The 16,798-nt window shown below is 32.1% G+C and overlaps 1 protein-coding gene, 1 long non-coding RNA gene and 2 pseudogenes across 2 annotated transcripts; 1 reads left to right on the top strand and 3 right to left on the bottom strand.

Annotated features, from left to right (window-relative positions):
• Positions 1-265: 265 nt before the first annotated feature.
• On the top strand, positions 266-2,845 carry LOC104715655 (uncharacterized; annotated as a pseudogene).
• LOC104715654 (putative F-box protein At3g44060) lies at positions 2,815-4,623 on the bottom strand. Its single transcript, XM_087467494.1, has 3 exons — positions 3,597-4,623; positions 3,361-3,504; positions 2,815-3,256 (listed from the first exon to the last, which is right to left on the bottom strand). Exons 1-3 carry the CDS (start codon positions 4,563-4,565, stop codon positions 2,984-2,986), a joined length of 1,386 nt encoding a protein of 461 aa, XP_087323620.1. The 5' UTR covers positions 4,566-4,623; the 3' UTR covers positions 2,815-2,983.
• Positions 4,624-7,002: 2,379 nt separating this feature from the next.
• LOC147938153 (uncharacterized) lies at positions 7,003-8,258 on the bottom strand. Its single transcript, XR_015565806.1, has 2 exons — positions 8,079-8,258; positions 7,003-7,158 (listed from the first exon to the last, which is right to left on the bottom strand). It is a non-coding gene; the product is annotated as an uncharacterized LOC147938153 (long non-coding RNA).
• A 5,014-nt stretch (positions 8,259-13,272) lies between these two features.
• On the bottom strand, positions 13,273-16,291 carry LOC104715653 (putative F-box protein At3g44060; annotated as a pseudogene).
• Between the last annotated feature and the right edge of the window lie 507 nt (positions 16,292-16,798).

Below are 16,798 nucleotides of genomic sequence, written 5' to 3'. Positions count from 1 at the left end.
TTCCTCCTTCACCTTGCAATTATCGCTGTCCTGTACTCCTTTGCTCTGATACTCTTTAATTTTTTTCAGAGTGGACTGCCTCTGAATTTTGAATCAATTCAGGTTTGTCAATAGAAAATTAAGATATTGCTATTTTTGAATTAATATATTGATGTGTTTTTACTTCTATCGCTTTCTTGTGCTAAAAGTCATACTAACCATTGATTTGTTCAGTTATATCTATATTATTCTTGTGCTAATAGTTTGGTTGCTTCCTTGTAGGAAGATGACTTCTAACCGAATAAGAAAAGAGCCGGGAGGGGCATCAAAAGTAAGGAAAAAGAAGAGACAAGATGCATTAACAAAATCAATGGCTAATTCGATGTTGAGGTATGTTAAAAAATCTGAAACTTCTCAAACTGATGAGTCTTTAGAAAAAGAAATCAATAAGAGTGATGAAGAAGCTGATATTTTAGAAAATAGCCAAGAGAATGAGAATGTGAATGCGAATGGAAATGGGAATGAGAATGATATAGAGATTGAAACTGAGATTGAGAATGAGAATGAAAAGGAGAACGAAAAGGATAAAACATATGATTTTAAGAAATATCATATAGATGGAGATATCAATGATCCTGGAAATTGGAGAACAATTGATAATAGAGTGAGAGATTTTCTTGTTGAGAAAGGTCCAATCACAAGACTTCCAGTTGATTTTCATTTTTCAAGAGATTCTATTGGTAGATGTTTTTCTCATTCATCTTATACTAGAGAAATAAGGAATGGAGAGAAGCAAGATAGGCAATGGTTAGTTTACTCACAAGTAAAAGATAAGATCTTCTGTTTTTGCTGTAAATTATTCACACAAGACAAAACTACTACTCAGTTGGCAACTACAGGGTACAATGACTGGAGAAACGTTTCAAGAATGCTTAGAGAACATGAAAAAGGTCATAATCATATTAGATGTGTGGTTCAGTGGATGGAGCTGGAAATGAGGCTAAAAAAGAAGCAAACAATTGATAAGCATGTCCAGGCAAAGATTAATAAAGAGAAAAAACACTGGAGAGATGTGTTGTTGAGGATAATTGCTTTGGTTATGGGTCTTGCTAAAAAGAATATAGCATTTCGTGGGAGTAGTGCTAAGATTCATGAGGATAATAACGGAAATTTTCTAGGCATGATTGAGGTGTTTGGTGATTTTGATCCTGTGATGCAAGAGCACATAAGATGAATTGAAAAACATGAAACGAATCATCATTATCTGAGTCCGAATATTCAAAATGAGTTGATTATGATGATTGGTAATGAGATCCAACAGATGATCTTGACAAAGATTCGATTTGCAAAATATTTTTCAGTTATTCTTGATACTACTCCTGATATCAGTCACCGGGAACAAATGTCATTAGTTATTCGCTGTGTGGATATTTCTGAGAAGTCACCAAAGATTGAAGATTTTTTTTTAACATTCTTGGAAGTCAAAGACAAAACTGGAGAAGGGCTTTTTGACACTTTGCAAGATGTATTGCGTAATCTTGGGTTGAATATTGATGACATTAGAGGGCAAGGTTATGATAATGGATCAAACATGAAAGGAAAAAATAAAGGAGTGCAATCGAGATTGCTTGAAGTTAATCCAAGGGCAGTTTATACATCATGTGGTTGTCATAGTTTGAATCTAGCACTTTCAGATATCGCTTCCTCGTCGCCGATAGCAGTATTATTTTTTGGAATTGTCCAGCGTATCTATTGTTTGTTTGTAGCTTCTACAAATAATTGTGAAGTTTTCAGAGAGATTGTGAATGGTATTACAGTCAAGCCATTGTCACAAACTCGTTGGGAGAGTCGCGTTAAAAGTGTGAAAGCAATATGATTTCAAGCTCCTCAGATACGAGAGGCTTTGTTTTACTTGGCAGAAAACAGTGACAATCCAAAAACAAAAAGCGAGGTCGAGTCTCTTGCAATGAGTGAAAGCCATGGAATTGGGAGTTTTGAGTTTTTGTTTGGAATGGTAATTTGGTATGAACTTTTGTTTGTTGTCAACAAAGTAAGTAAGATCTTGCAGGCAGAAGATATGGATATTGATATTGCTATTGCTCAACTAAAAGGACTTGTTTCTTTCTTTAAAGAGTATAGAGAAACAGGGTTTCAAGCAGCAAAAGTAGAAACTGAGAGGATTGCTGTGGATATGGATATTGATCCTACATTCTATGTGAAAGCAAAACGCGGTTGTAAAAGAAAACGATATCACGACGAAGAAGCTGAAAAAGTTGGGGAAGATGTGATATTTACAGCGGAAAAAAACTTTAGGGTAAACTACTTCATCAAAATCGTGGATCAAGGTTTGGTTTCTCTTGAGACAAGATTTGATCAACTTCAAAGCTATGAAAAGATTTTTGGATTTTTATTTGACTTGAGGAAACTACAATTAGCAAACGATGGCGACTTGATGGATTCTTGTACCAACTTTGAAGCTTTCTTGAAGCATGATATACATTCTGATCTAGATGCTAATGATTTGTTTTTAGAGCTTAAACTTTTCAAAGAGGTTTTGCCTAAAGAGATGAAGAAGGCTGTCGAAGTGTTGGATTTTTTGAAAAAAATGGAAAGCTGCTACCCGAATATATGGACTGCATACCGCATAATGATGACTATTCCAGTTTCAGTTGCATCCGCAGAAAGAAGTTTTTCAAAGTTGAAACTTATAAAATCTTATCTACAGTCAACTATGGCGCAAGAAAGACTGAATGGATTGTGGATAATATCTATTGAAAGGCGTATGGCTGAAAAACTTGATTATAAAAGCTTGATGAATGAGTTTGCAGGAAGAAATGCAAGAAGAATTGTTAGATTTGAAGAATAATTTGCTTGTCTTTTATTTTTTACAATTACTTTGTTAAACATCTCACTGCTTTTTAAAAAAAAAAATTTATATAAGCAGCCCTTTTTTTTTATTTGCTGGTGGCCCTCAAAAACTTAGAGACGGCTCTGATGATGGTGATTATTTGACTTGTATCTTGAGCTTCGATGAAGCTGCAGGAAGCTTCAACATATCCTCCATGACTTGCATCTTTTTGAAGTCATCCATTTCAGCTGCAACGTAAACTTTTAACACTTCTAGACACTCCATATGCAGTAAGAAATGGTTAATGTGTAACAGCTCGATTGCACGTCGTCCTTGATATTGTATGATATGCAATATCTTTATTTGGTTATTCGAGGGAACTTGAATCCCAACATATTGACTTGTTCTCAGTGTGTAACGATGCAGACCCTGAAGCATCAAGAGGATAGAGTCTACTTAATACTCATGCAAGTCATAAAGTAAGATTTGTTCATGGATTTTTTTTTTTTTTTTTTTTTTTTTTTTTTTCATACCGAGAGAATCAGAGTTTGTAGGTTTGGAGAACGCTCTAGCAGAAGTGGTAGAAGCACTTTCCAACCGCGTTTCTGACTCGAAAACACTAACTCAACGAGGTTGTTGAACACCGGTAATCCATCTTTGCAGTATAGTGAAATCGCCTAATTAAAACACACACAAACACAAAGAATGTGATTTTGTTTTTGACCAATAAAGATAAGGTGATGAGAGACGACCACAAACTGAAACTGACCTCGACAGCCGAAAAAGTCAAGTGAAGGGTCTTGAGGTTGCGTATCCCACTGATGAGATTCATCAGATCCTCACCAAGTACCGTCCCCAAATACTTGTAATTTTTGGGCAATTGAAGGTCCAGAGTAGCCTTACCAAGTGAATGCAGATTATAACGTGAAGTTTTGTGCCCAGCATAACCAGAGAAATAGAGGTCGACAACACTTGGTGTGTCAAGTGAAAAAGTGCAAGAACGATATGTATAAGTATAACTATAGTTAGAAACTGAGAGTTTCTTAATTGTCTCACTGGATATATATAACATGTCTCCTGGAACGCACATCTGATATATGGTTAAGTCCTCAAGTGCAGGGCATGCAGCAAGAAACACATCAGATAGTTGATTATCCCTAAATTGAACTGATTCAAGGAGGAGAACCTTTAGTGCTGGTAGACATGTATGGGAAGGAACACTTGGGACGTATATATCTGTTCCCAATGACAGCTTAACTAGTGTGGTGCTGGTGAAGACTTTTGATGGGAGATCACAGTGTACGTTTGATTGAATACGCAGATGAAGCTCAGAGACACCGTGTCCGAGGGCATTACATATCCAGCGGTCTACAACATCCATCACGCCAAAGCTATCCCCAAAGGGATCTCTATATGGTTTATCAAATTTTAGTGAGAACGTCTTTATACTATGGTTGTCGCCATGCAAAGCCAATGTTTTATCCACAAAATCCACGAAACTCCTTTGAATGTCCGGCCTATTCCATTTACCCTCTTCAGGGTGTAAAAAGATGGAATCGTCAAAGTCAAGATTAGGACTGAGAGCAAACAGAGTTCTCCACCTCTTGGAGAGAACAGAGGTTGAAGCAGCTTCTTTCGTGGTAAGGAATGACAAGATTTGGACAAGAAGATCATCTGGAAGACAATCCAATGAAGCCGGGTACAATTGTAGTTCACCAATTTGTTCTCCATCTTCCATATATCAAAGCTTTTCAATTTTGAGTCTCTCGGTTGTTGATTTTGCTAGTTGATTAGGTTTTTGGTTTTCATATCCCCTATATATTAATAGGGAAACACATTTTTTAAAAAGCTGATGTGTCGCTGCCAGAGAGTTTTGTGCACCTTTTAGCAAAATACCCTTAAAATTTTCTACTTAATTACATTAACATGCAATTATACTTAAAAACAATTAACTTAATAATCATTAGATATGTCATCATTTCTCACACAAATTTAAATATCATATATTAAAACTAATTAAATAATTACATACTATTTTTAGGTAAAATTTCACTAAAATTTATTTACAAATATACAAGTCAAAGTTATATTAATTTCTTAAAATCAATATAAGTAAAATATTCTAAAAGGCTATAAAACATATCAATTAATATAAAGTTAATAAAAATAAAGAACATATAACTTATTAACATAATCATATAAAAACAAAATGTTATTTTTTATGTTAGTATTATTACCATAATAATTTAAATAACAAGCTTTCAATAGTTATTATAATTGATTATAAAAGAAGTATATTACCTCTGAATTATTTCCAACTCATTAAAAGAAACTTAATTCCCAATAAATATAGATTTATATATATATTCATAAATAAATATAAAAATGACAATAAATTAAGGGATATCATGATGTGTGATTATTTATATATATATATATATATATATAAGTATGTAAACTAATTAATCTCAACATTTAGTGTGATTATTCATTAAAAATGGAAATACTGATAACCGAATAGGAATATAAGTTCTAATTGTATATTCATCTATGTGCTGTTAAAAATGAATGAGACAATAATCCTTATCATTATAAATAAACTTGCTACCCAAAAAAATCATAATATATTTAAAATGAGTGATTATTAGATTATGCAAAATTGTTATAGTTACTCGATAAACCATAAATATAAATTTGATTTTTAAAACACACAAAAATATATATTGCCATAAATTGTAACATTTTATAAAAAATTTCTTTACCATGTTCACATATTTCACGGGTGAAATGTATTCTTACATGAATACGTTGATTTTGAAATTTCATTAATTTTTTCATAATGGTTTTTTGGGTAATAATCCGTTATTTATAGAAAATATTAACAAACCAACTAACTCAAAAGATTTAAATAGCCTAATCAAAAATATTAAATCAATTAATTAAATTATCTTCAAAAAATTTAGTTTAGAATCTGATTGTTACTAACATATAATAAAATTAAATAATTAAACTACCGAGTAATTTAGTATATGTTGTTATGGTTACAAAAAAAAACATGCAAAATTGTTATGATTACAAAATAAAACATCAGAAGATATGAATTTGATTTTTAAACCACACAAAAAACATGTTACAATAAATAGTAACATTTTATCAATATTTTCTCTACTATAAAAGCTCTTACACATTCAAAGATTTCACAAGTGAATCATATCTTTTTACACGAAAAAACCCAGCTTTGAATAAAGAAATAAAAAACTTTAGTTTAATATTATGTTTGACACAAATATTATTAGTTTTAGGATAATAATTTTACTTATAATAATTTTCTGTAAATCGATTTATCCCGCACGTAGTGCGGATTGTTACCTAGTATATTTATATGGTGGAAGGACAATAGAGCTATGGCTAGGGTTTTCTTGATTTATTTATTTATTTTGCCTTTTTTTTTTAAGTTATTTTTTATGCTAACCACACATGTTGATAGAAATCATACCACATAATTTAAGGCTAATAATCATTTGAGAAAATACAAAATTTAAGGGTAACAAATTTTACTGTAGTCAAGACCTCTTAACATTTTGTATTACTTTAATAATTGAATTTGGATGCTAATTACAGTAAAAATCTTTTTATAATTCACTATCTCTTGTTAGTTTTGTTGATTATATTTTGTACTAGTTCAAGACCCGTGCTAGAGCACGGGTTAAAATTTATTTTATTTATATTGTAATTTTTATATAAAATATAATTTATGTAATTGTTTTAAAAAAAATGGATAAAATATTATACAATAAAATCATATGCTAAATATGATAACTTGATAAAAGACACTTATTTTGTAAGTCTTATATTGCTAATAATTCTAGATAAGTACCCATAACACTGGTTAAATTTTATTTTATACAAAATTTTGTATATTTTCTATTTTAAAATAAAATTTTAATATGTTGTATTAGTTTATGTACATGAAGTTATTTCAACAATGAATGTTTAGAAGAGATGTCAAAATGATTAACTCAACTCAAATCAACTCATTACCTAATGAGTTTAGATTAAATGAGTTCATAGAGATTAACCCAACTCAACTCATTTAATTTGATGAGTTAAATGGTTAAATGAGTTCTAAATGAGTTCTAAACGAGATGATATATCAACTCTTGTAAATCCAAAACTAGAGGTCAAATGTAATAAGATAATAGTGAATTTTGAATACAAAGCAGATCTTTTCAAACTTCTTCCCCTCCTCGAAAGGGTCTCTTACAAAGAAAACAAATATTAAGCTTCTCTTCTCTCTCACTTAGCTTCTTTTATATCTCCCCCCTCCCAACCTGCAAGCCAATATCAAGTTCATGATTAGCATCATGAACGTTCCAGAAACATAAAACATAAGACCTAGTCAAGCAAAACACCAAGTTTAGAAACAAAATGTGAAGAGAAGAACCTCCATGAACGGTTATATTCCAAGATAAAAGGTAGATTTGTTATATATACCACAGAGAATCAAGTAGATTTGTTTATCATACGAAGCAAACAATGGCAACAACAAATAGCAAGAAACATACTCTTCAAGACACTTTTATCATGTGTGATAGACATTAGGGCTTCCCCATGTCTGATTCGAAAAGATGAAAGTCAATACATGTTCAACACTTTTATCCTATGAATCAACCAGTCAATGATTCACAAAAATACATTTCATACGCATTTATCCTACACTTTTATACGCATTTCATACACTTTTATCCTAGAGCAACTAGGCATTTCATAAGATAAAAGTGTTGATCACCGATAAAAGTGTTGATCACCGAGAACAAGTAATCCAACAAGCAATCCAGTTTCGTATACAATTGCTGAAAACTTGACATAGACCACCAAACATGATGATCACCGAGAACAAGTTTAAAAACCCAAATCAGTCACTACAATCTTTTGTTTAACAACCCAAATCAAGAGAACAAGTCACATAAATACACAAACACCGAGAGTAGCGATTCTAAGATATCAAAACCCAGAAAAAAAAATTAAAACCCAGAAAAAAAAAACAAAACCCAGAGTCAATTTGTTTCTAAGATATCAAAACCCAGAAAAAATCAAAACCCACTTCGAGATTTCAATGACTAAAGGAGAAATTATCGTCAAAAAAAAAAAGGAGAAATCAAATCAATATTTCGAACCCATGAAACAAAGAGACCGAGAGAGAGACAAAGACACCAAGACAGACGGAGAGAGGGAGAGAGAAGAAATAAACCTGGACTCAGGTGAAGATCCGGCGAAGATCCGGTGAAGATCCGGCGAAGATGAGAGGAGGGAACCAGCTGCCTAGTTCACGCCGGCGAAGATCTCCCAATTTTATTTTTCACGCCGGTGAGGGCCTCAAATCACGATAAGCTGTTTTGGGAAAAAATCAAACATTAATCGGTTTATACATTTTGATTGGTTTACAGATTTTTGGTTATATTTAATGGTTTAACAATTTAACTCAATAAAATTAGAATTGATGGATTAAATGGTTAACTATTACCCATTACAACTCAATTCATTTGATCCACTAAACCAATTAACTCATTAACCCATTTTATTCATGAATTCATTAGGATAAATTTTGTAAACTCATTAGGGTTCATAGGTTGGATTGAGTTGAGTTGATCCATGAAACTTGACCTATTTTGACACCTCTAAATGTTCTACATCATGACTTGAATATCATTATAAGACATAATTTTGTAAATTTGGAGTGTTTATAGTTTCTAATTTTTCTATCAAGTTTCAATATTTTAAAAATATTTCAAAATAAATTATTTAAAGTTTATTATCTTATTATATAAAGTTGGGTTTTGAAAGTTATCCATTAACAAGATTTTGACATGTGTCAAGTTACAAGTTCAGATTTTGACATGTGTAAAAGTTAATATTTAATAGGAGGAATTTTGATTACAACAAAATAAAATATTTTGTTTTAGAAATATTAATAATATAAAAAGATAATTATCAAAAATTACAGAATTTATATAAAAATACCAAATTTTTTTAAAAAATTATAAGGAGATTATAAATATATATATATATATATTTAATAAATTAGAAATTATAATATTATTTACTTATTTTTAATTTTAAGTTATTAATTCAACAGAAAATTAGAAAAAGGGATTAAGAAAAATATACAGTTAATTATTAATTTTAAATTTTGTAAGTACTCACTTCTATATAGACATAGATCGTCTCATACTTAAATAATTTATTGAAAAATATTGTTTTCAACTTTGTTCTATTGGTGAAACTTTTTTATTGGAAGACAAATTTTCCTATTTTTTTTAACTAAAATATATTCCTACTTTCTCCTTTTTCAGGTTGAAATATGTAAAATTAATATGTTTACCCAATAATATATGCATCTTCTTTTTCTAATACTGTATTTTAAAATTTATTGTAATAGTTTTAGATTGTCTTATTTAATTTATATATTTAATTTTTGAATTATTTGAGATTTATATATTACCGTGCTTATAATTTTCTATTTTTTCTTAACTATGTCCAATTAAGTTTCTTCTAATTTCTCAACCTTGATTGGTTGGTCATAGACCTTTTTCTTTGTGCAAACATAATTTTCACCATTAGTTCAAATGGAGATAAAGAGGAAAAGGTCATCAATGTAATGGTTGGATAAAATAGGCTAATCAAACCCAATCTTACAACAAACATATATAAACTGGAAAAACATAAATCGTTGTTGATAGATCCATAGGAGCTTGGAGACAGAGGCTACATCATGGTGTGTCAAATAAACTTTTACGAATACATTAGGAAATTTAACATTAGTTACTATCAAAAGATTTTGTGACGTTGGAAAAGGGTCTTTAGTTGCATTAGTTGCTGGAGCAAACCATTTTGAGATAGCTAAAAGACGTGAACATGTTCACTCCACATAGGAGAAGGGCAGAGCCGTGGTTCTCTTTATGGTGGAGGAGGTTTGACGCACGGTTATCTCTCCAAAGAAGGAAGGTATGGGAGGTTGAACGTAAGGTTATTTTCCCAAGGGAGGAAGGCGGACCCAAGGTTCTCTCTATGGTGGAGGAGTTTGGACGCAAGATTCTTTCCATAAGGGAGGAGGGCAGAACCGAGGTTCTCTACATGGTTGGTCATATACTATTTTGATGTAATTTATTTATTTTATATTCGAAATGTTTTTTGAACCAACAATTTTAATGATTAAAAAACTATGCAAAAGTAAAGAGACGTATAATAGTTAGCTTAATTTATTCATATAGACATTTTCTAGGTGGTGGTAAATAATATATTTGTAGCATACAGTATATCTAGGTATAAAAAATACACTTTTAATGGTAACATACATTAAAGATTTGTATATAGATATAAATCAGTGTATTATAGCAAAAAAAAAGTTTATAAATATTGTAGAGTATATTTTATTAAATTGTATTTTATTTACAAAATTTTAAACCTGCACATCGGGCGGGTCCTTATCTAGTATTATATAAAATTATAAAGTTTAACAAAAAAAGTATGAAATTGAATTTAAATATTCAAATTTTGACCCGTCACTCAGTAAAATTTTTAATTCAATTGATATTATTTTTAAAGAATAATATTACTACAACTTAAATATTTTATAGATTGAATCATTTATATTTGTTTTTAAAAATTCAACTTATGGTGGGTGCAACATTAATTTATTTTCGGAAGATTTTGTTACTAGAGCAAGTTGTTTCCAAAAAATTTAAAGAGAATATTTTAAAGAATCATTTGATATTATTTAAATTAACATATTAATCTCCTTTATTAAATTATTCATCAAAATAAAATCTTTTTATATCTAACTTAACATATTAATTTGTTAATTATATTTATACTTCACCTCTCATATATATATATATGAGCCTATTTTGTGAAACAAATAAATTATCATATTATTTATTATAATTAAAAATAGTTTTATTTCCGGATATACCATAAGTTGCCCGGTCTCTCCTACGAAAGCTAGTAGCTCAAGCCACAGTGTAATTTTACCTATGGAAGTAGTGGAACAATGTTGTTCTTCACAATCACCTCGTACTGCCTCACCAAACCATTTTCAAGCTGATTGACAACGAGATTTGGTTTGGTGAAGTCAATCACCTTCGTCTGCTCCAAGACGAAGGAAGCATTGCCAATTTAATGCAACTTTCAACTTTGGATTAGATAACTTCACGGTTTGTGATTTCATTAATATTTGTGGCCTTTCTTTTTATTATTTTTGGCATGGTCTCAAAAACCATAGGTTTTAGCTCAAAAGGTTCCATCCAGAGACTGTTTAAAAATAAGATTATACGAACAAACAAATTACGAAATCTAACCTCAAAGTAGACAAGCATGTGTGATAACTCAGTTCTTGCTCGATCCTTAATTTTCTACCCAAGTAATGAAAGGTTTAGTTGGAAGTTGGTACAATTTGCTCTAAAATGCATGATGAGTATTCTATATCTTTCCAAGGGGGTGTTATGATTACTTAGCTTCTCGTGTAAATATTTTGAAATTTGGTACTTGGATGACATAAACTCTTGTGTAAATATTTTCTTAAAAAGATGGATTATACATACTGTTAACAAAAAGAGTAGATCTCTCTGTTTAGCTCTTGAAAGTGTTTATATTCATTCTGTAAATTCACTAATTTTTCATCATGTCTGTGTTTGTAACCTCGTGTTTTGTGTGTCTTTATTTAATTTTTAACCCAGTTTCTCTTGTTGTATATATACTATAGTAGATGATGACAAATTGAAATATTAGACAAAACTCCAAAAAGTTTCAAAACACCAATAGGCAATAGGTATGTATGGTTAAAGTCCTCAAGTGCAAGGCAAACAGCAAAAAACACATCAGATAATTGATCATCCTTAAACAAAATAAATCAAGGAAGAGAACCATGTATCCTCATAAAACCTTTCGATATATTTTTTTGTTCCTCATAACATATTAACTTGTGTTGTGCTATGTATGGCAAATGATGCCACCTCAAAGATTCTATGGGTATAGATGATGCTCAGAGACACAGTGTTCCAAGGCCAAACATATCCAACGGCCAATGTGATCTCAATATTTGTATGTTTCAATAATATTATGTGACAATTTCTTTAGATGGTTACAGCCTTGGAAAAGCCAATTATCTGTTCATGAAATCCCTGAAACTCTTTCCTTGTTCAAACTTTTCGGAGTGCCAAAACTCGGAGTCGTCAAAGCCAAGATTTTGCGGGAAACCAAACAGAGTCGTCTCCGTGGGAAGGAAGGATAGGATTTGGGCAAGAAGATTATCTGGAAGACAAAAAAAAAAAATTCAATTTATCTCAAAACCCCTAAAGGTTCAAGCTCTTTCCCCAGGATATAAAAAAATCATTCATCAAATATAAAGATTCAAATTTCAATTTTGTTTTTTTTTTTTTCTGAAACAAAGAGTCATAGACCAATCTATCTGCTTGATCAGAGAAGCCACTCTACAATGATGATGAATATGAAGATTACATTATAAAAATGAGTCGGAAATGAGACGAAAAGGAAACAATCTCAAACCACTGAGAATGGAAAATAATACAAACAACATCATTGAAAGAGAGATCAAGAGATGTGGCTTCCAAAATCTCTACCTTCTACTTGTTCAGCTTTATTCAGCTGAGTTTTTAGGTCTTTGCATTTCTGCTTTAAGTCATGCAGCTGTTGCTCCATTCACAAACCGGGGCACATTGCCTTCTTGTTTTCTTTACATTGATCAAGTTTGTTCTACAACCAATCCAACTTTAAACCTTACGTTTATATATCATATGGACATACATATAACACATCTAGTTTATATATATATAGATATATATATTGACTTCAGAAATGCCACGAAGATCACCGGAACCCTTAGAGCCCTATCCTTGATCATGTCGTCTACAAAACCTTTTCCCAAGGGGAAGAACCGTGGCGTATATACTCTGAGCATCCCGAGGGACAAAAAGATCACACAATGATGTGTTTGAACATTCTGGAGCTTTTACCAGTCATTCTCGTCTCTATAAAACTCAGCCGGTGCCATAGAGGGGGACAAAAAAGCTGGTGGCATATATAGAGGAGAACGAAAATGCTAACTAGAATCATCAATTTAGTGTGTCAAACAAAGAATCAAGCCAGTGCCAAAAAAAAAAAAAAAATCAAGATCATCATATAGTTGTACCCGTTTTCTGGAGAATACATTATTCTTTAAGATAGATCATGTATTTCGTTACCATAAGAAAGGTCTCCAAAAATGTCATGCCTTATCCGGTAGAACTTTGTCTTGTCCATTTATGTCCCTAGGCTAGCCTTCGTTTTTACGGTTTGCATATTGAATTAATAGCAAATCTTACATAATTAAAACAAATTATTCTTTGCGTTTTAGATCAAATATATCAACAACATATAGATAATGCTGATCACATGATGACTTGGATCTTGACCTTGGATGAAGCTGTGGAAAGCTTTAACAGATCATCTGTGAGTTTGCATCTTTTTGAGGTCATCCATTTCAGCTGCAACACAGACTTTTACCACTTCAAGATACTCCATTTTCAGTAAGAAATGGTTAATGTGTTTTAGCTCGTTTGCGCTTCCTTGATATTGCAGGGTACTCAACATCTTTATTTTGTTGTTCGAAGGAATTTGAACCCCTACACAGAGTTTTGTTCGTCTAAATGTGTAACGATGCAGATCCTGAAGCATCAAGAGGAGAGGCTAGTTTAATTTCATGCCACAGTCGTATACATAAAAGTAAGATTTGTTAGGTTTTGCTTCATACCGAGAGAACCAAGGTTTTTAGGTTTGGAGAACGCTCTAGCAGAAGTGGCAGAAACATTCTCCAACCTTTTTTTTTTACTCGAAAATACTAATTTAACGAGGTTTTTGAACACGGGTAGTCCACCTTTGCAGCAAACCAAAATCACCTGAAAGACAAACAAATAATGTTTTCCAGTTTTGAAGGAAAAGATTTATTAAAAGTGATACCATAAACTGAAACTAACCTCGACAGCGGAAGAATTCACGTGAAGGGTCTTGACGTTGCGTATCTCACTGATGAGATCTATCACATCCGCCTCTTCTTGCATCTGGCGACGTGGACTGTGATCTTTTAAGAAATGAAGGTCCAACGTAGCTTTGGCAAGTGAATTGAAATAACAATGTGGAGCTTTACACCGAGGAAAACCATAGTAGTAGAGGTCAACAACAACACTCGGTGTGTCAAGTTTAATATTGCTAGAAGGATCGATCAGCATAATAACTGCAGTTAATGGTAACTGAGAGTTTCTTAATGCTTTTGCTGGATATGATGTACGAATGTCCTTGAAATTTTTTATAACGTATGGTTAAGTCTTCAAGTGCAGGGCAAGCAGCGAGAAACTCATTAAATAATTGACCATCGCGAAACCAGATTGAATCAAGGACGAGTACCTTTAGTGCTGGGAGATGTGCATGTGGACAAAACCTCTGGATGTACTGTTTTATTCCCAATGACAGGTTAACCAGTGTTGTGCTGGTGAAGACTCCGAATGGGAAATATTGCCATTTTCCTATATATTCTATCTGTAAGTGAAGCTCAGGGACACAGTGTTCCAGGGCGCTAGTAAAAAAGATTTGTATAGTTACTAAAAAATTTGTAGTTATAACTAATTGTTACAGTTGTGTGTAACTATCAGTTACAAATTGCATCAAAGATATCAGTAACTTATAGTATAAAATGTTATAAAATTTTGTGGCTAATTTCCTCACAAAAATCTTCATATTTTTTTTTTTAGCTGTATGGATTAAATTGAATTTGTATATAATTTGCATATTAAAATCATGTTTTGTAAATTTATTTAAATGAATTTATATATAACTTTTTTTTTTATTGTATAAATCATCAAAAATATATATCCATTACACAAAACATACAAACATGTATTACATATAATTAAATATCTAATCTTAAAAACTGAAGGATTTAGATAATACAAGAATAACACCAACATGCACTGTGATAATCCTTTGTTGAAGAAACTCCATCAAGGTTAATTAGAAGTCTCAAACTAAGTCCTAACCTAACATTACAAGTGCCACAATCAACAAATAAAAACACGAACCTAGAGACTCTTGGTGTTGTATTCAAATGCCTTAGCCAAGTTACTAAAAATCTTACAATGAAAAATACCCGCTGTGTATCTCTCAAGGAGGTCCAGTGGTCCACCACTTATGCTCTCACAACCTTTGCTCTTGTTTCATCACACCTGCGTAGAAAGCTGTATGGAAGAAGATATGAAATCATCAATTAAAAGGATTCAATAGGATCAGCCTACAGTTGTTGTTCGCAAAACCAATTAGCTTCGACACAGCGAATGATCTGGCAAGTTTTGAACATGTTAACGTGTCTACTAGGCCACTCGTCTCATATCCCGTTTCAAATTCACATTTTCTCGAGCGAGCTGAAATCTCACCTATAACAATTGAAGTTAATAGTCCTCCTGGAACCGGTAAAACTCTCTTGGCCGTAAGAAACCAGAACCCAAGTAAGAAACAAACAAAGTCCTCTATAGAAACGGGTTTCAGTTGAATCGGGTGGGTTTGGTGGTAGCTGCGGCGGAGGCGGAGGAAGACGACGAGACGAGACGAGAAGAGAAGAGAAGAGAAGAGAGAAGAAAATCTGGAGACCATGAGAAGAGGAGATTTAGAGACAGAGAGTGGAGATAAGATCTGGAGACAGATGTTTTGTGTTTTGGTTTATATTTAAGCAGAAAATTAATTATTTTGGACTAAGTATCACCCGCTTTTCGTGCTCTGAAAGATTGCAACTCTCTCTCATCTTCTTCCTCAGGTCAGGACCATGGAGATCTCATCTCATCTCCCACTCTCTCCAAACACAAACAGATTGCCCTAATTTTAGTTTGGGGTCACTGATGCTTAAAGAAAAATGTGTTTTTAAGTGTTGTGTGTTAGTCTTACAAAATTTTATGTCACTAATAAATATAAATATATAGCATTTTTCTACAAATTATGTATGTTAATATTTGTCACTATGTACCTACTACACTTAGTTACTAATTAGCTACAATAACTATTAACTTAAAAACTTTTCTTTGTTATTAATTTTTTTTGTAGCAAAAAAAATCTAACTATATAATACTTACAAATTTAACGTCATGTTCCATATAGCTTCCAGTATTTTTAAGCGAGACAACTTGTTTTATATGTTTATCACCTTGGAAAACCAATGAACTGTCCACAAAATCATTAAAACTCTTTAGGATATCTTCCGAGTGCTTGAGGATATTGGGATTGTCAAAGTCAAGATTAGGACTGAAAGCAAACAGAGTCCTCCACCTCTTGGAGAGAAGAGAGGTTTGAAACAGCTTGTTTCCTAGGAAGGAAGGACAGGATTTGGACAAGAAGATCATCAGGAAGACTATCCATTGAAGCCACGCCAACTCTCAAGGCGCGGGTCTTCTATTAATAATTCACTTCTTACCCATTATGTGATCCGGTTAGCATCTACAAAAACTGTCGTCATGGTGTACATATCAGAGCTTCTGATCTAATAAAGGTTATTCTTAGGCAACTTAACACCTTGTCTTGTTATTCAGGTATAATGACATTTTCTGGGTTTAATTTGGTACATCTTTTTCAGTCTCATCCCTACTCTTATACCTGTTTGATTTAATTGGTGCTTAATTTGCATAATTTCTAGTTGAGATATGAACAAGTTTCCCAATTATATAAAGATAGCTTCTTTCTTAATTAGCTGCCCCTTTGACAATGATACTCATGAGTGTAACATTTTTTCTTAGGACCCAAATTCTTATAATGATGTGCAATGCATATAGCAAGTCACAAGATAAAGTTAGAGGCAGAGCACATGAAAAAAGTAAGATTTATATAGCGTTTTTGTTTGTGAATACTAAAGTTTTAAGACGTAGATGTGTTTTGATGATT

Source organism: Camelina sativa, chromosome 9 (assembly GCF_030686135.1).
Source record: "Camelina sativa cultivar CO46 ecotype springtype chromosome 9, ASM3068613v1".
NCBI lineage: Eukaryota > Viridiplantae > Streptophyta > Magnoliopsida > Brassicales > Brassicaceae > Camelina > Camelina sativa.
Note: the sequence above shows the minus strand (reverse complement) of the source record. Positions and strands in the feature narration are given on the sequence as shown.

Bases quoted from the DNA above. Each gene is read 5' to 3' on its own strand.
- LOC104715654 (XM_087467494.1), bottom strand. From the start codon at position 4,565: ATGGAAGATGGAGAACAAATTGGTGAACTACAATTGTACCCGGCTTCA. The intron at 3,505-3,596 runs GTCAGTTTCAGT...TGTTTTAATTAG, and splicing joins TGACTTTTTCGGCTGTCGAG to GCGATTTCACTATACTGCAA. The intron at 3,257-3,360 runs GTATGAAAAAAA...TTGATGCTTCAG, and splicing joins TACAAACTCTGATTCTCTCG to GGTCTGCATCGTTACACACT.